Source organism: Cetorhinus maximus, chromosome 14 (genome assembly GCF_964194155.1).
Source record: "Cetorhinus maximus chromosome 14, sCetMax3.hap1.1, whole genome shotgun sequence".
In the NCBI taxonomy this organism is placed as follows: Eukaryota; Metazoa; Chordata; class Chondrichthyes; order Lamniformes; family Cetorhinidae; genus Cetorhinus; species Cetorhinus maximus.
Genome location: NC_135892.1, coordinates 79044130 through 79061413, shown reverse-complemented (window position 1 = coordinate 79061413; position 17284 = coordinate 79044130). Strand labels below are relative to the sequence as shown.

Sequence of the window (17284 nt, the reverse complement as noted above, 5' to 3'; positions counted from 1 at the left end):
TGTACACAGAGCTGGCTGAGAACATTAAATAAAATCATGCCGCTTCCTGATACTGTTGATTGCTCCACAGGCCTTCCCAAACAAGGGAAGCAAGCAATGGCTCAGGAGATGGGTTGTGAGAAGGGTGGCAAACAGGAAGCAACAAGCATTTGGCAATTGGAAGGAGGTTGAGAAGGCCCATGGAGCAGGTGGAGATTGGAAAGGCCTACTACCTCCGGAGGTAAAGCATCCAAACCTTGCACGGCCAGGTGGAGTGAGTGAGTGTGCTGTGATGTGTGTGTAAGAGGCCGCGTGTGAGAGGCCCTGAGAGTGAGTCTGAGAAGTGTGTGTGGATGAGTCTGTGTGAGTGTTTGTGCGATGAGAGTTAATGGATGACAGCGAGAATCCTGAGACTGGGAGTGAGTCGGATACACAAACCCACCCTTCCCCTCCTCCTCCCACATCCCCAAAAACGCTATCCACAAAGCAGGCCACACGAGGAGGAAAACCCTGGGCCAAAAGGCAACCCGCTTCCAACCCCCATTTATGTCTGAATTCTGCCAAGGCCACCTTAGTGTGTGCCACCAGAAGCGAACACAAGGTCAGTGTTAGTTAAACCCAACATCTTAGCTCAGCCCCACTCCACACCCCTTGCCTGGTGACCTGGGCTTGGAGCCAAGTCTTTCTCTCCAGCTCTGCTTCTTAAAAAAAACAGGGAAAAAGGTTTAAAGGTTAGCTCTGTTGCTTGACACTTTTTAAGTAAGTAATCATTTTTACTCATTACCTTCTTTTCCCACAACTATCAATTTATTGTTTTGGCATTGATTTTTTTTTTTTGAAATTCATGTTTAATGTTGAGCCAAACCATATATTTCCAGAATTTGGTCATCGGCCCCTTGAGTGTGATAACCATCGAAATGTGGCCCCTCGTGCGAAAAGGTTGGACAAGCCTGGTTTAAGCAGGTGGAGAGATAATGTCCAAAAGCTTATAGTCTCCTTTATGCAGCCAAGAGCTATTTAAACAAATAATCAATCTCAGGATAAAGTGTCTGCAATTATGTTGTTCCTTCCTGCAACATGAACAATTTTTCAAGTAAAACGTTGCAGAATCAAACCCCAGCGAATCAAACAGACACTTGGTCTGGAACTTCTCCAAAAACACTAGTGGATTATGGGATCATGCAAATCACAGTCTCTCCAGCATTTTATAGAAGCATATATTTCAAACTGTTGAAGAGCCAAAACAAGACGTAACACTTCCTTTTCAATTGTGGAGTACCTTTGTTTATAAGGATTACGTTTTCTCAAAAGATAACTGACTGAACACTCTGTGTTACATCATTATCTTGTTAAAATACAACACCCATGCCCTTATAACTGGCATTAATTGATCTTGAATGGGTGGTTGAAATTTGGAGCAGCCAACACAGGTTCAGTTGTTAAGACAGACTTTAATCGCTAAAGGGCAGTCTGACAAGACTCTACCCAGACATATTCGACTTCGTTCTTCAATAAGTTTGTTAATGTACTGGCTACTATGCTGAAACTTGGGGCAAACTTCCTGTAAAATCCACAGAAACCGTATCAGAAGTACATCCAATGGTTTTAGGAACAGGCAAGTCCATAATCACAACTTTAGCTTTTCTAAGCAACACTTGAACTTGCCCAACAACATGTTCCAAATAAGTGACCTTAGCCTTGGCAAATTAACTTTTCGCCAAATTTATCATTGTCAGCTTTCTGTCATCTCTGGAAGAGTGCATGGAGGTGTTTCACATAGTTTTCCCAAGTGTTGCTGTAGACTAATAATCACCGGCACAGACAACACAGTTCAATAGTCTGTGAATAACTTGATTTATTAGCTTTTCTTTATTGGTGCATTCTTCATTGCAAAGGGCATCACTTTATATTGGCTGTCTGGGGCAACAAAAGCAGATATTTCTTTGGCTTGATCCTTAGGATTCCAACATTCTTAAGTCAATCTCTTTGATAAACCCCAAATTTCCAAGTCTATTTTTTTTTATTCATCCATGGGATGTTTTGCTGGCTAGACCAGCATTTATTACCCATCCCCAATTGCCCTTGTTCAGAGGGCATTTTAAGAGTCAACAACATTGCTCCGGGTCTGGAGTTACATGTAAGCCAGGCCAGGTAAGGACAGCAGATTTCCTTCCCTAAAGGACATTAGTGAACCAGATGGGTTTTTATGACAATCAGCAATGGTTTCATGGTCATCATTAGACTTTTAATTCCAGATTTTTTTAAAATTCAAATCTGCCGTGGGATTCGAACTCAGGTCCTCAAAGCATTACCCTGGGTCTCTAAATTACCAGTCTAGTGACAATACCACTAAGCCACCACCTCCCCGATTGATGCAATCTTCAATTGGTAGTATAGGATAAGAATTAGTTTTAGTTACATCATTCAATAATCAAAATAAAATCTTTGAGTTCCATCAGGTTTTGGTACCAATACAACTAGAGAGCTCCAACTGCTTTGACCCAGTTCAATTACATCATTATTATCCAACATGAAAGTGAGCTTTTCTCTGACTTGAGCCAATTTCTCAGGGGTCAGGTGATAAAGGTTTTGTTTAATGGCCACATCAACATCATGCACAGCGAAAGAAGTTTGTCCTGGTTTCTCTCTACACAGTGACTCGTATTCTTTTAGCAACTTGACCACGTCACCCGAGACTCTGCTCGAAAGTGGTGTAATATTTTATCCAAGTCTTTAATACCTCTGTATTTTCTAGTCTTATTAGCCGCTGGGGGGCACAATTTGAAAACTTTCCATTTCTGTCTCACCATCTGAACACTCAGATATAACCATATCATTCTTTCCCTTCTTTGCTAACCGAAGTACACTCATTGGTTGATTATCCTCCCTGTCATAATACAGTTGCAGCATATTTATGTGACCCATTCGTTGAGTTCTCCTTCTAGCTTGCATACAAGTAACACAGTTTCTCTCATTAGGTTTCTTTTTAACTGAATGCGGCCCACAAACTCCAGCCTTCAGTTCAAAAACAGAATTATCTGGAAAAATTCAGCAGGTCTGGCAGCATCGGCGGAGAAGAAAAGAGTTGACGTTTCGAGTCATCATGACCCATGGTCCGCAGTAGTTTTTTGTTTTTATCCAGCCTTCAGCTGTTCACCCTATATAGCTAACAGGACCAGTACCTTATCTACAGGTTTAAGAGTGCGTTCTTCAGCTGTCTTACCTGTTTGTTTTCTCATCACCTGTTGAAAAACCTTCAAGAAGCCCTCAAAACAACTACACATGATTTTGGCAGTCTGTCTCAGAATTTAGATGCATAATCTAAGAGAGTAATTTCCTCGTCTTGATCCATAAATTTCTCTTCACTAAATTTAAGGGATCCTCTTACGTTGTTCCCATTGACTAATTAAGTGCATCCCTAATTGCAAACAATAAAAATGAAACTCCTCTATCCCAGTCCCCTGGATATTCAAGGCAAAAGTTTTGATTATAGTCTAAGGTTTGATGGCATATTTCCAATGCTCCTTGCGACTGTGGATGATATGCAGTTGATTTACGTTGTTTTGTTCCTAAACTGCACACAGTTTCCTGGTATACCAATGACATAAAATCTGACCCTTGGTCAGACTGAACCTCTCTGGGCAATTCGCATAAAGTGAATTTACTGAATTACCATCTTTGCTGTAATCTTTCTTCAGGGAATGGCCTCTGAAAACCTCGTAGACAAATTCATGATAGTTAAAGATATTGAAACCCCATTTTGGCTTTAGGTAAAGGTCCCACACAATCCACTATAACCCTACTGAACGATTCATTGATAGTAGGTATTGGGATCAATGGAGCTGGTTTAATTGACGGCTGGGCTCTTCCAAGCATTTGAAATGTATGACATGTCTTGCAAAATTCAACCATGGCCCTATGCAATCCACCTCAGCAAAAATGTTTCATTGTTTTCACTTGAGTTTTATTCCTAAATGAGCTACCATCAGAATCGCATGTGTAATCATTAAAATTTCCCTGTGATAACTAGGATGGACAACAATTTGATGAATTATGCTCCATTACACATCCCTTCATCTTTTAAGAGCTCTCAATTTGCTCATTAATATATCATTTTTCAGGTAATAACATTCAGGAACCTTTTCGGATTCTTCCTCAGAATAAACTGTGAGATAATCCCCACAAACCAGTGTTGGCCAGCTGGGTTTCAATTAAATAAGATCAATGAAATCAGGCAGCCTCTTTCTTGTCAAGATTTTTATCCTCATCCAAACTCCTAAAAAAAAGTCCTGCCAAACGAACACCTGAATCATCCCCACTTTTGGCAGATTTAAGCCTGAGACCTCATTACTGTGCAATCTGGAAACAACCAAGGATATCCCTCCTGCAAAATCTCATTTTCTCTCACTTCACCTGGATCTTTCCGAGATACCAATATCATATCGCCTGGCAAAACATTTGCCAATAAAAATCTACCCCTTCAATTGGCAAACTAGGAACAAATCCTACAGTAACAACTCACCATACTAAGACAATTTGTAACCTAACTTTATAAAAGGGAACAGGTTCATAGCTCCCATAAATAGCCTCTATCAGTACCTTATCTTTCACCAGACTATCTGGAAGGCAAATGCCATGTATCATCAGCCACCATCAATGACTGAACTGATCCAGTATCTCTCAAAATATTAATTTATTTACTGATTTAGAGAAGTGAGGGAATACTTCCCCCCTGGAAACAAAACCTTTACAGCCTTCAGTAACCTGACTCACTTCATCAGTACGTCAGGAAGAATTTCGCTAACTATTCTGAGAAACTACATCCAACATTATAGTTGGTTCTGAAGGAACACTTTGCAACCGTACTATTGCTATACTTCTATTATTAATTTCTTTCACTGATAGTCTTTTCTAGAGACACCTTAGACATTCCTACAAATGCAACTGATATTCCTTTAAACTTCCAACAATTTGATTTTACATGCCCTAGCTTACCGCAGTGAAAACATACGGATTTCTTTACATCTCTTCAACATTATCATCCTTATTAACCATAACAGCCTCAGCCTTCGCCTGAAAGCCATAATCTTTTCCAAATTTCTGATTCCTCCAACTTCTTGTGGGCTCATAAATGAAGATTGAATGCTCCTTCGCTGTCTATGTGGGATATTATAACTATTGGCTAAAAGTGCAGATTTCCTTATTTTGACTCTTTGCAGTCGTCCAAATGAGACCTAATAGCTAATGGAATTTTGTTCCTAAATTCTTCTAGAATAGTGGCTCTCAAACTGTGCATTGTGAACCCCTTAATGTTTAGGGGGTTCGCTGGAAATTCTAATACCTTTTTTAAAAATTATAGGCCTCTACAAAGATTGTAACATCTCCCAAAAATAGGGTTCACAGTCCACTTAAAAAAACTAAACCATCAATTTTCAACTAACCAAGTGAACTGCTTTTTAAGTAGTGGCCAATGCTACACATCACAAGGTCAACTGGAAATTATTTTTTTAATAATGCTTACCTGAGTAACCAATCACTTGACTCAACCAAATTAATAGTTTTATGGCAAAGTTCTGATGTGCAACGACAGATGAATGCATTACTTGAACTTTTAGCGGCTTTGTTTGTCGACTAGTATTCCTCTAGAACAAATCAAACGTTGAAAAAATACATTTTCAAGTTACTGAAGGGCAGGGGACAAACACAGCAACCGTTAATTGTTTTCATTAACATCCGTGTACATTTAATTTTAAATTGAGAGGAAAATTCTCACCACTATTACTGTTTTTGCCTGCTCACAAAACTGGAAGTCACCATATCGCACTGATCTACGACCCTGAAAATATCAGAAAATTAAAAGTATTTTACGAACAAAAACTTTCACAACTTGAACTCCAAAAGAAACTCTAGATCAAGAGAGATTATCAGTATAATAAACGAAGCTCAACATATGAGAGAAAGAAAAAATCATAACTTCAGCTTTTTCAAGCACTCTCCAGAAACTCTCAACAGCCCAAGAACAGTTTGACTGAATAAGTAAGGAGTGTATGTGACAAAAAGAAAAAGTAGAGAAAATATATCTATAGGCCCATTCATTACTGAATCAAAACTATCAGCTAAACCGAACCACCAAAATGAAATTAAACAAAAAGCAGGGTTTTTTATGCACTTGTGCTGTCAAATTTTGGAAACATGACAAGTTATGCTTCCAGTTGATGCATCATAGCAAAATTAACATATGCACATAAACAGTACAATAATGTAGATCTTCCATGTATAAATTCTATACAGAATTTAGAAATTAGAAGTTACAAGATCATCCAGTTATGACTGAGTTCTTCTCACTTCCATGTAACTGAACCACGTGTACAGGATTGCAGTCAAGCACTTTTAAACATTAATTCTGTCAATTTTTTTTCCAAATCGTAACTGTTTTTGGTTAACTTAGAGTATATGTGTAACAAGTGGAAAATATTACAAAAATAACTCACATCTCTATCCACAGTGGTCGCAAAGCTGACAGCTTCCTTCTGTGTACAGTTCACAGCCTTCTGCAAGGTGTAAATCACTTGTTCGTAAGTATGGACTTCATCATTAAATAACATACAATAGTAAGTATCTTCCTTTTCCCTAAAGAGAAGACAATCAAGTACTTAATATTTCCTTCATGGTCTTTGTTGATCAAAACACGAGTACTTCAAAATTAAACTGATTGGCAAAAGAAGCAATGGTGACATGAGGAAAATATTTTTGCACAGCGAGTAGTTCGGATCTGGAATGCACTGACTGAGAGTGTGGAGGAGGAAGATTCAATCATTACTTTCTAAATGAAATTGAATAATATCTGAAGAGGGAAAAAAATGTGCAGGGCTACAGGGAAAAGACGAAGGAGTGAGACTAGCTAGTTCTTACAGGGAGCCAGTATAGACACAATGGGATGAAGGGCCAGATTCTGTGGCTGAAACCATTTCATGATTCTATGAAAGCCACATCTCTAAGTTTAGAAGGGGCACCAAAATACCCAAGTGGTTTTAATAAAAACAGAACACAAAACTGGTCTCCTAAACCTACACCACACTCACCAAGCAAAAATAATTTTTCCATCAAGGAAACTGTTGTATCTGCAATATTTGAATTGCACATGATTCATGAGGGAGGAGGAGCTTTTGGTGTTAGAATCATAGGCCTCAAGGTGTATTTTATGTCGGATCTTCCCAATGTCAAATGCATCTCACTTGGGGAGAAGTACAGCGCAGAGGCCTTTCAGCTCCCCATGTGAAAAGAAGAATGGGGATCGTTCTTGTGCTTAATTATAAAAACACAATGAGGATCTCACCTCTTGTCTGCCATCCAGAAAATGTCTGCTGAAATTCAGTACATTTGTAGAGAAGTTCAAGCTCCACTCTCATGAGGCTCACAGTAGAAGAGCCCAAGAACATTTACCAATCAGGCACCTAAGTAGACAGATTATTTCATGAGTTTTGTTCTATTCTTTCATGGGATGCAGGCATCGTTCACAAGACCAGCATTGATGCCCATCCCTAATTGCCCTCAAGAAAGTGGCAGTGGGGCTGCTTTCTTGAACCGCTGCAGTCCATCTGGACTAGGGTTACCCATGCCACTGTTAGGAAGAAAGTTCCAGGATTCTGACCCAGCAAGGGTCAGGATGGCGTGTGGCTTGGCGAGGAACTTGCAGGTGGTGATGCTCCCACGCATCTGTTGTCCTTGCCCTTCAAGGTGATAGAGGTCACGAGTTTGGAAGGTGCTGTGAAGGAACCTTGGCAATTTGCTGCACTGTATCTTGAATATGATGCACACTGCTATTACTATGCGTTGGTGGTTAAGGAAGTAATGGTGATGAATGGGCTGCCAATCAAGCGGGCTGCTTTGTCCTGAATGGTGTCGAGCTTCATGAGTGTTGTTGGAGCTGCACTCATCCAGGAAAGTGGAGAGTATTCCATCACACTCCTGACTTGTGCCTTATGGACTGCGGAAAGGCTTTTGGAAATCAGGATGAGAGTTACTCATCACAGGTTACCCAGCCTCTGACCTGGTCTTGCAGCCATAGTATTTATATGGCTGGTCAAGTTCAGTTAAACAATGGTAACCCCCAAGGATGTTGAGGGTGGGGGTTCAGCAATGGTAGCGCAGTTGAACGTCAAGGGGAGAGGGTTAGATTCTCTCTTGTTGGAGGTGGTCATTGCTTGGCAGTTGTGTGGCACAATTGCTACTTGCCAACTGTCAGCTCAAGCTTGAATGTGGTTTAGGTCTTAATGTATTATGGACACGGACCTCTTCAGTATCTGAGGGGTTGCAGATGGCACTGAGCAATGATCAGTGAACATTCCCACTTCTGACCTTATGATGGAGGGAAGGTCATTGATGGGGCAGTGAAAATAGTTGGGCCTACACTACCCAGGAGAAATCCTGCAGCGATGTTCCAGGGCTGAGATGACTGGCCTCCAGCTACCACAATCATCTTCCTTTTTGCAAAGCAGACTCCAACCAGTGAAAAGTTTTCCCTGGTTCCCATGCTTCTTGATGCCCACTTCATCAAATGCTGTCTTGATGTCAAGGGCATTCACTTTCACCTCATGTCTTGAGTTCAGCCCTTTTGTCCATGTTTGGACCAAGGTTGCCATGAGATCTGGAGCCAAGTGGCATGTCGGAATCCAAACTGAGCATTCGTGAGTGGGTCACTGACATCGACACCTTCCATCACTTTGCTTATGATCACGAGTAGTTCAGGGTGGCAATTGGCTGGATTGGATTTGTTCTGCTTTTTGTGGACAGGGCATAGCTGGGCAATTTTCCACATTGCTTGGCAGATGCCAGTGTTGCAGCTATGCTGGAACAGCTTAGCTACGGATGCTGATAGGTCTGCAGCACAAATCTTCAGTACTGCTGGAATGTTATCAGAGCTCATAAGCCTTTGTTGCAATCAGTGCCTTCAGGTTTTTCTTGATATGACGTAGAGTGAACTGAATTGACTGAAACCTGACATTTATGATGATGGGGAACAGGAAGAAGCTAAGATGGATCATCCACTTGGCACTTATGTGACCAGAAGGTGCTGATGCTGCCTTAGGGGCCTTACATCCAGGCGATTCAATAGCTTGAAGAAGTAGATCGAGTGCAAACAGAGAAGGGAAAAGTATTATATATTGATCTAGATTGTGGCAGAGGGAAGGGATTGGTGGCGGGGTGGCATGTTCCCACTGCTATCCAGTGTTTTCTTTGAAAAAATCCGATAACTATTAAGTGAGGAAATAATTAGGCTAGGGTGCAATGCCATCCAAGTGGAAAAGCACACCAAAGTTAGCTCAGCTGACATATGGAAAGATGTTTGGGTAAGGTGTTGGCAGCAATAATAACAACTGGTATTTATATAGCACTTTTAAAATGCAACAAAATATTCCAAGAAGCTTCAAAGAAGCTTTAGAAACTAAGTCCGACACAGAATTACATAAGGCAATATTAGGCCAGATGGCCAAAAGCTTGTTCAAAGAGGTAGGTTTTAAGGAGTATCTTAAAAGGTCAAAGAGAGTTAGAGAACAGAAAAGGTTTAATGGGGGAGTTCCAGAACTTAAGGCTGAGGCAGTTGAAGCAGAAACACCATTGGTGGAGCGATTAAAATCAAAGACGCTTAAGGGGCCAGGGTTGGAGGAGCGCAAATGGAGAGGTTGGAGGAGAGCACAGAGATAGGAAGGAGCAAAGTTAGGGAGGGATCCAAAAAAAGGATGAGAACTTTAAAATCAAGGCATTGCCTATCTGGGAGCTAATGCAGGCTCAAGGGTGATGGTTGTGAGTAAGGGCATGGGCAGCAGAATTTTGGGTGACCTAGTTTATGGAGAGTATAATGTGGGAGCCAGCCAGGAGTCTGTTGGAATAGTCAAGTTTAGACATAACAAAGGATGAGGGCTTCAGCAGCAGATGAACTGAGGCAAGGGTGGTGTCAGGCAATGTAATGGTGATGAAAATCAGCAGTTTTTATGACAGCATGGAAGTGGTCAAACAAAAGCTGTGAACAGTTTGGCTCAGCCTCAGTCAGTTACCAGGGAAAGGGGTGGAATCGGGAGCTGGGGGGAGGGATTTTCAGCAGGATTGAAGACAACAGTTTCGGACTTCTCAATTTTCATTGGAGGAAATTTCTGTTTATCCAGTAACTCAATTTCAGACAAGCAGTCAGATAATTCAACAGTGGAAAAGTCAAGGGAGGTGGTAGTGGGATAAAACTGGGTGGTCATCGTCATCTAAAAACTGACCATGTTTTCAGGAATCACGCCTTGGAATTCTCTTCATGAAAAGTAGGTTAAAGAAAAAAAACTGAAAATAATGACATTCTGCACTTATTCTGCTAGCACACATGGCTCTCCAAATTAGACCCTTCAACACAAGCTAATGAAAATGTCAATTATTTTAAAGTGCAACACTAAGACCCATGCAACCTGAAATTGAATGTTAAACAGCCATTAATACAAAATATAATTCCTCTCAGCCTTGGTGTCTTACAAGAAAGAAAAAACAACTTGTAATGTGAAGGATGCAGTGTGGGGGGCATGTCTTCTTTCAGAACTTTAAGGACACATCAACCAGCAAAATGGAAATTTCTACAGGTTATACCAGAAACAAACGAAATAGGGGAATTGTGGTGGTACAGAGGAAGAAAAATGCATAAAAGACAAAAAAAAGGCAAAAATTTTCAACCGAGTTTTTTTTTAAGGAAATCTGCATCAATTTACAGCCACTTGTCTCCATAATTATCCATTGTAACATTCATTATTCATACTTACGGAGGTTCTAAACCAGAAGGTAGTCTATCTTCCTCCACCCACGTCAGCATATCTACAGCATATTTGAATGCAATTGCAAAAATGTTATAGGCACGTCCAATCATATCCTCAGATAAATGTGCCAGTGGATCCTATGAAAATAACAGCGAATTAAGGCTCAACACAATCACAACACAACCACAACACAACAGAAGAAAGCCCAATGACAAGCAATCTACACAAAAGTAAACTAAACAGCAGTATAACAACTACAAGAGCAGGGAGGTTACGATGGAGCTGTATAAAACGTTAGTTAGGCCACAGTTGGAGTGGTGTGTGCTGTTCTGGTCGCCACACTATAGGAAGGATGTGATTGCACTTGAGAGGGTGCAGGGCAGATTCACCAGGATGTTGCCTGGGCTGCAGCGTTTCAGCTATGAAGAGAGACTAGATAGGCTGAGGTTGTTTTCCTTAGAGCAGGGAAGGCTGAGGGGGGGCCTGATTGAGGTGCACAAAATTATGAGGGGCATAAATAGGAAGAAGCTTTTCCCCTTAGTGGAGGGGTCAATAACCAGGGGACATAGATTTAAGCTAATGGGCAGGAGGTTTGGAGGGAATTTGAGGAAACATTTTTTCACCCAGAGGATGGGGTGGTAGAGGCAGGAACCCTCAACATTTAGTACTATTTAGAATAACACTTGAAATGCCATAGCATACAAGGCTACGGGACAAGTGCTGGGAAATGGGATTAGAGTAGATAGGGGCTTGATGACTGGCCCAGGCACAATGGGCCGAAGGGCCTCTTTCCGTGCTGTAAAACTCTATGACTTGATGAACTATAACAGGCAGGGATTTGCAATTAAGCAGTAGAAACAATTTACTCACAACTGATTTGTATCTCAGATGTGACTACTTTAATCTATCAAATAAATGACAGGTGTGGTTGGTTTCCAATCGGGTTATAAAGTGAAGCTCCTCCCAGCACCAGAGCACTTACTCAGTCCCTTCAGAGGGCAAGGAGGAAACCGTCTCGACAGTTTCACCAATGGCCTTAATAAGTCAGGAGTGAGGCCATTCGTTTGATTATCCTATAATTTAATACCCATTCATTACAACTTCAAAACGGAAGCATCTATGCCACCTATAGCAAGACAAGCACAAGTATTGGGCTGACCAGAGGCTTACACCATCGAAGTACTGGTCAATAACAAGTGCGAGAAATAGATATAAACATACCAAATAGGACCAGGAGTAGGCCACTGGGCTCCTCGAGCCTGCTGCGCCATTCAATAAGATCACAACTGATCTGATTTTAACCTGTACTCCACATTCCTGCTTACCCCCGATAATCTTTCACCTCCTTGTTTATCAAGAATCTATCTAGCTCTGCCTTCAAGATATTCAAAGACTCTGCCTCCACTGCTGAGGAACTAACCAGATCTTCATTTTGGAAACTGTGCTGCACAGTGTAATATTTACACCCTGTTCAAGAAATTGAAGGGGAAATACCATGAAATGTTAGGCCAATTACTCTCACCATAGTTGTAAGTCAATCTTCAAGAGTCTATAATATGGAATGAAATTTGTGAAGAAGTGGAAAGGTCTGGTCTAATCAGGCAAAATCAGTTAGGATCTGTAACAGGTAGGTCATGTTTGACCACAGGGCAATTGACATTTTTTTGCTAAAAACACAATACGTAAATAAAGGGACATAAGTGGGCAGATATATAGGTTTACAAAAGACAAGATGCCTTACAAGACTCATGCTACAAATATTAAGGTCGATGGTTTAAGAGAGAAGTAAGCCATATAGATGGAGATGGCTTGGGGAAAGAGAATTAAGAGTGGTGATAAATTAGTCTTTAGCTTTTTGGAGGGATGTGGGTTATTCAGTGCCCCAGAGATTTGAGTTGGAATTTCTCATTTTCAATATATATAAGTAACTTAGACAGAGGCACATAAGAAATGTCAAAAATAGTTGATGCCAAAGTAGGGCAATCTGCAACAAGTATTCCTAAGACTGCACAACGGCATAAATAGGTTAATGAATGAACAGATAGATACCAGATGCAGTTCAATGCAGAGAAATGTGAATTAACATATTTTAGGAAATGCAGTAATGGAAATTAAAGCCTCATGTTAAGATTCTTACCAAAACTCTGTTGGATAAGACACTGGTTCAGCCACAATTGACCGAAATACAGAAATACAATGAGCGACATGGAAAGCAAACAGCTAAAATTCATGAGAATACCACCAGAAATGAAGGGAATGAAAAATTGGGGTCTTGGCAAGAATTAAGAAAATTGAGGGCCTAACAGAAGTTGTCAAAATTACGAAAGGTTTTGAGAGCAAGCAGTACAATATTGTTTCTACAGGTGTTTGAATAAATATTAATGGGGAGAAAGACTCAATTTTTATTGCAAAATTGAAGGGGAAACAGAAGAAATTGTTACACTAAGAGGGTGATGAGAACCAAATAGCTACTGGGACAGAGTACAACAAAATTTTAAAGGAAATTTAATAAATGAAATAGAAAGATTAGAAAATTTAAAGAAATAAAATAGCAATATGAGGATTAATGCCTGCACAATTCATGAGGCTGATTCTGTCCTGTTATTTACTGAATTGTATAATCTTCCGTATAATACATACATTACACTCTAGTCCATTTGACTATTATGTACTGTATTTACAACTTAAGGATAAGTAAATCCTTTTTGAAAATGCACTTTTTTCCTTTTTCCAATTAGTTGCTTAATCTGAGAAAAAAATTATTGCAACCTTAAAGGGATTACAGTACAGACTGTGAGGGCAGTGAAACATCAGAGTACATTTCAGAAACAGAATCATGTGGCATAAATTTAATTCCAAAGGACATTCTGAAAGTAACATCTAGAACATATGAGGAAATACTATGATAACAGTAGCTATAACAGCATAGAGTCTATATTACTAGACTAGTAATCCAGAGACCAGGACTAATAATCTACTACAAATACAAATTTTACCCAGGTGGTTTGAGAATTTGAATTCTGCTAAAAAAAATCTGGAAATGTAAAGCTGCCATCAGTAGATGTGATCATAAAGCTGTTGGATCATCTTAAAAACTCAATTGGTTCGCTGTTGAACTTTCAGGTAAGAAATTTGCCATCCTTACCTGATCTGGCCCACGCCAACATGGTTAACTCAAACAAAAACAGAATTACCTGGAAAAACTCAGCAGGTCTGGCAGCATCAGCGGAGAGTTGATGTTTCGAGTCCTCATGACCCTTCAACAGATCTGAGTAATATTAGGAGAGGGGTGAAATATAAGCTGGTTTAAGGTGGGGTTGGGGGGGAGAGGTTGTAGGGGACAATCAAGCAGTGATAGGAGCAGATAATCAAAAGATGTCACAGACAAAGGAACAAAGAGGTGTTGAAGGTGGTGATATTATCTAAACGAATGTGCTAATTAAGAATGGATGGCAGGACACTCAAGGTACAGCTCTAGTGGGGGTGGGGTGGAAAGACTAACAGGGTATTAAAGGTATAGATTTAAAAATAATGGAAATAGGTGGGAAAAGAAAAATCTATATAAATTATTGGAAAAAACAAAAGGGAGGGGGAAGAAACGGAAAGGGGGTGGGGATGGAGGAGGGAGTTCAAGATCTAAAGTTGTTGAATTCAATATTCAGTCCGGAAGGCTGTAAAGTGCCTAGTCGGAAGATGAGGTGCTGTTCCTCCAGTTTGCGTTGGGCTTCACTGGAACAATGCAGCAAGCCAAGGACAGACATGTGGACTTGCATTGTTCCAGGAACAGCACCTCATCTTCCGACTAGGCACTTTACAGCCTTCCGGACCAGCTTATATTTCACCCCTCTCCTAATACTACTCAGTTCTGTTGAAGGGTCATGAGGACTCGAAACGTCAACTCTTTTCTTCTCCGCCGATGCTGCCAGACCTGCTGAGTTTTTTCAGGTAATTCTGTTTTTGTTTTGGATTTCCAGCATCCACAGTTTTTTGTTTTTCATCTCTATGGTTAACTCTTAATTGACCTCAGAAATGGTCCAGCAAGATAATGGGTAAAGGCCAATAATTCTGGCTTTTCCAGTAATGCCCACATCCCAAGAATGAATATTAAAAAAACTACAAAAGATACAATTAGCAATGTAATTTTAAATAACTGATCAAGAAAATATACCTCCTCCATCGCTCCTGAGACAGTAGGTTTATGTTTCAGACAATATGGGCCTTGTTTCCAGGCTTCAGTGTCTCCACAGTCACAGAAACCCCCTCCACCTGAAGTAGTCATCTGGATTAAAAACAAGCAGTGTCATATTAAAATACAAATCCCAATTATAGCAGATTAGGGATGCATTTCAAAGGAGAAAAGGTGTTGTGCCTGAAGAATGTTGTTATGCAATTGCAAACAAGCTAGTCACGTTCACATATTTTGGACTTAGTTATCAACATTTAAAATGTTGTATTATTTGAGGTGTCAAAATGTGAACAGCTTTGCTCACGAATCATCATCCTTCTGCCAAATGCAACAAAACATAATTTTATTCAATGTAACATTAAAACAAATATTTAGTCAGCACCTCCAACTAAGTAGTCAGCCTAAACTTCCATGGAGTGGCAGAGTTGGATTGCCACTCTGCTCCTAGTTTCTTATCTGGAAAGCCAGCTGCTCTTTTCTTGCTTGACCTTCCGGCTCAGGCCTGGTGAGAAGTGTCGAGTGCAGCACATTCTTGAGATCTTGTGTCAAGGGCTGGAGAGTCGAGGGTAAGGAAGCCATGCCCCCTTTTGGAGGGGTTGGGTAGCCAGTGGCAGGGGTCAGGTGGCCAGTCGGCGGGGTGGGAGTCCCATGGAGAGTTGGGGCAGTACTATAGTTACCGATGAGTTCGAAGTGGTTTTAATTCTAACTTTCCCTGGCTAAGTATTCTGGTAAGACATTTGGAACTTTGTGGGGGTAGGATGCAGATTTGCAGAGCTCTGGATTTGTTGAAAATTACGTAGAGTGGAGTTGTGAGACGAGCAAAAATGCATTGGAAAAGCTGACAATGGCAGCAGCAGAGTGGAGGTGATGTACAAATGGGTATACAGAGATGCCAAATGGCAAGACTCCACAATTTATAATCTATCAAGAAACAAAAGTAGCACGTATACTCGAGTATTAGTCAATCTCATGTAAAAGTCAACCCTCAGCTTTCAGCCAAAAAAGGCTAACTCATTCTACTTATCTCCTGCAGGAACTTTCTCTCCTGACCCTGCCGCTCGCTGCTTTCTCGCCCAAACCCTCACTGTGAGCGAGAGCTCAGGAGAGGGGCGGCGAAAGGGAGGAGGCGAGAGAAAGGAGCTACGAGCGGACGAGTGTCTCAGGGAGTGGAACAGAATGCTACAAAATGGCACCGATTTGGTCACCAACACTCCTTTGGCTCCGGTGCAAAATAACAGAAAAGTGAAAGCCCTCAAGTGCATAATCATACTGTATGGATTTAACCCCTTGAAAACATTACTTGTGTATAAGTCAACCCCCTAACTTTTTGCCTCAAATTTGGGCTTAAGACGCCGACTTTTACATGGATTTATATGGTACATTTCATTTCGATATTGGCTATGAAGGAATTCCACTTATTTTCATCTACCAAGCAAGAGCAATATGGTACATATAGGATTTTAAAAGGATTTGGGCAGGTAATCATGATACTTCCTTAATTTTTTGTGTGAAAGCACCAATTTATGCTGAAATACACTGACACCCTGCTAGTACTTTGTAGCAAAAGCCCATTATTTTGCATGTTTCCAGTTCATTCCACTGTATGATCTATGGGCAGCAATGAAGGGCAGGAACCCTGGCATCTTCCTCCCTCCTCCAGCAACAAGAACATACAAGCCATTATAATTTCCATTTCATTGGATCTGTCATTAGGCACATCAGCACAAGTCGGCAATCAAAGGATGCCATAGTACCCATCCATTTGATACAGTTAGTTACTAAGCCACCAAGGAAAAACTAAATTTCTGTTTTTATGTTGAGACAATGGAATGTTTATGCTCAATGTGTGTTTGCTGACCCAATAAGATGCAAACAACAAAAACAAAGCAAGAGTAATAGTACTTAAAACAACCTACCCTATATCGATGCGCTCTGTGCACGCTGGCCAAGAAGCATTCCATGCAAAGCACACAGGTTGGATCTACTGCACAATCCCTTTAATAAAGAAACAAAAAGGTTCGTATTATGCTTGGATATCATGTGCTTTTTGTATAAAATGAGATTTTTCTCCCTCTCAGAATGAACCTTAGCTGAGCATATGGGAGAAATATTAAAAAATCTCTTTGTATTATTTAAACATAACCTCTAGAAATTCATTCATAGATCACACAGTATCGAGCGTTCCAGGCTCCCAGTGGACAAGTTAGTGGAAGGCATCGATAATTGGGGATTTTCTTCCTTTTTAAAATAAAATGTCAAATAAGATGTCATAGTGTAACAACATTAAGAATCCTTTTCCTGCAGTCCTGCCAGATAGAAATTACCAATAAAT

The 17284-nt window shown here is 40.5% G+C and overlaps 1 protein-coding gene across 2 annotated transcripts in view; it reads right to left on the bottom strand.

Annotated features, from left to right (window-relative positions):
• ubr2 (ubiquitin protein ligase E3 component n-recognin 2) overlaps positions 1-17284 on the bottom strand; it is a 141660-nt gene that overhangs the window by 95288 nt on the left and 29088 nt on the right. For both annotated transcript variants that reach the window (XM_078557131.1, XM_078557132.1), the window contains exons 3-8: positions 16869-16947; positions 14935-15045; positions 10773-10903; positions 6471-6609; positions 5753-5815; positions 5501-5621 (exon numbers count right to left, since the gene is read on the bottom strand). In XM_078557131.1, the coding sequence (XP_078413257.1) occupies positions 5501-5621; positions 5753-5815; positions 6471-6609; positions 10773-10903; positions 14935-15045; positions 16869-16947 (644 nt within the window). The remainder of the gene's footprint in view (positions 1-5500; positions 5622-5752; positions 5816-6470; positions 6610-10772; positions 10904-14934; positions 15046-16868; positions 16948-17284) is intronic.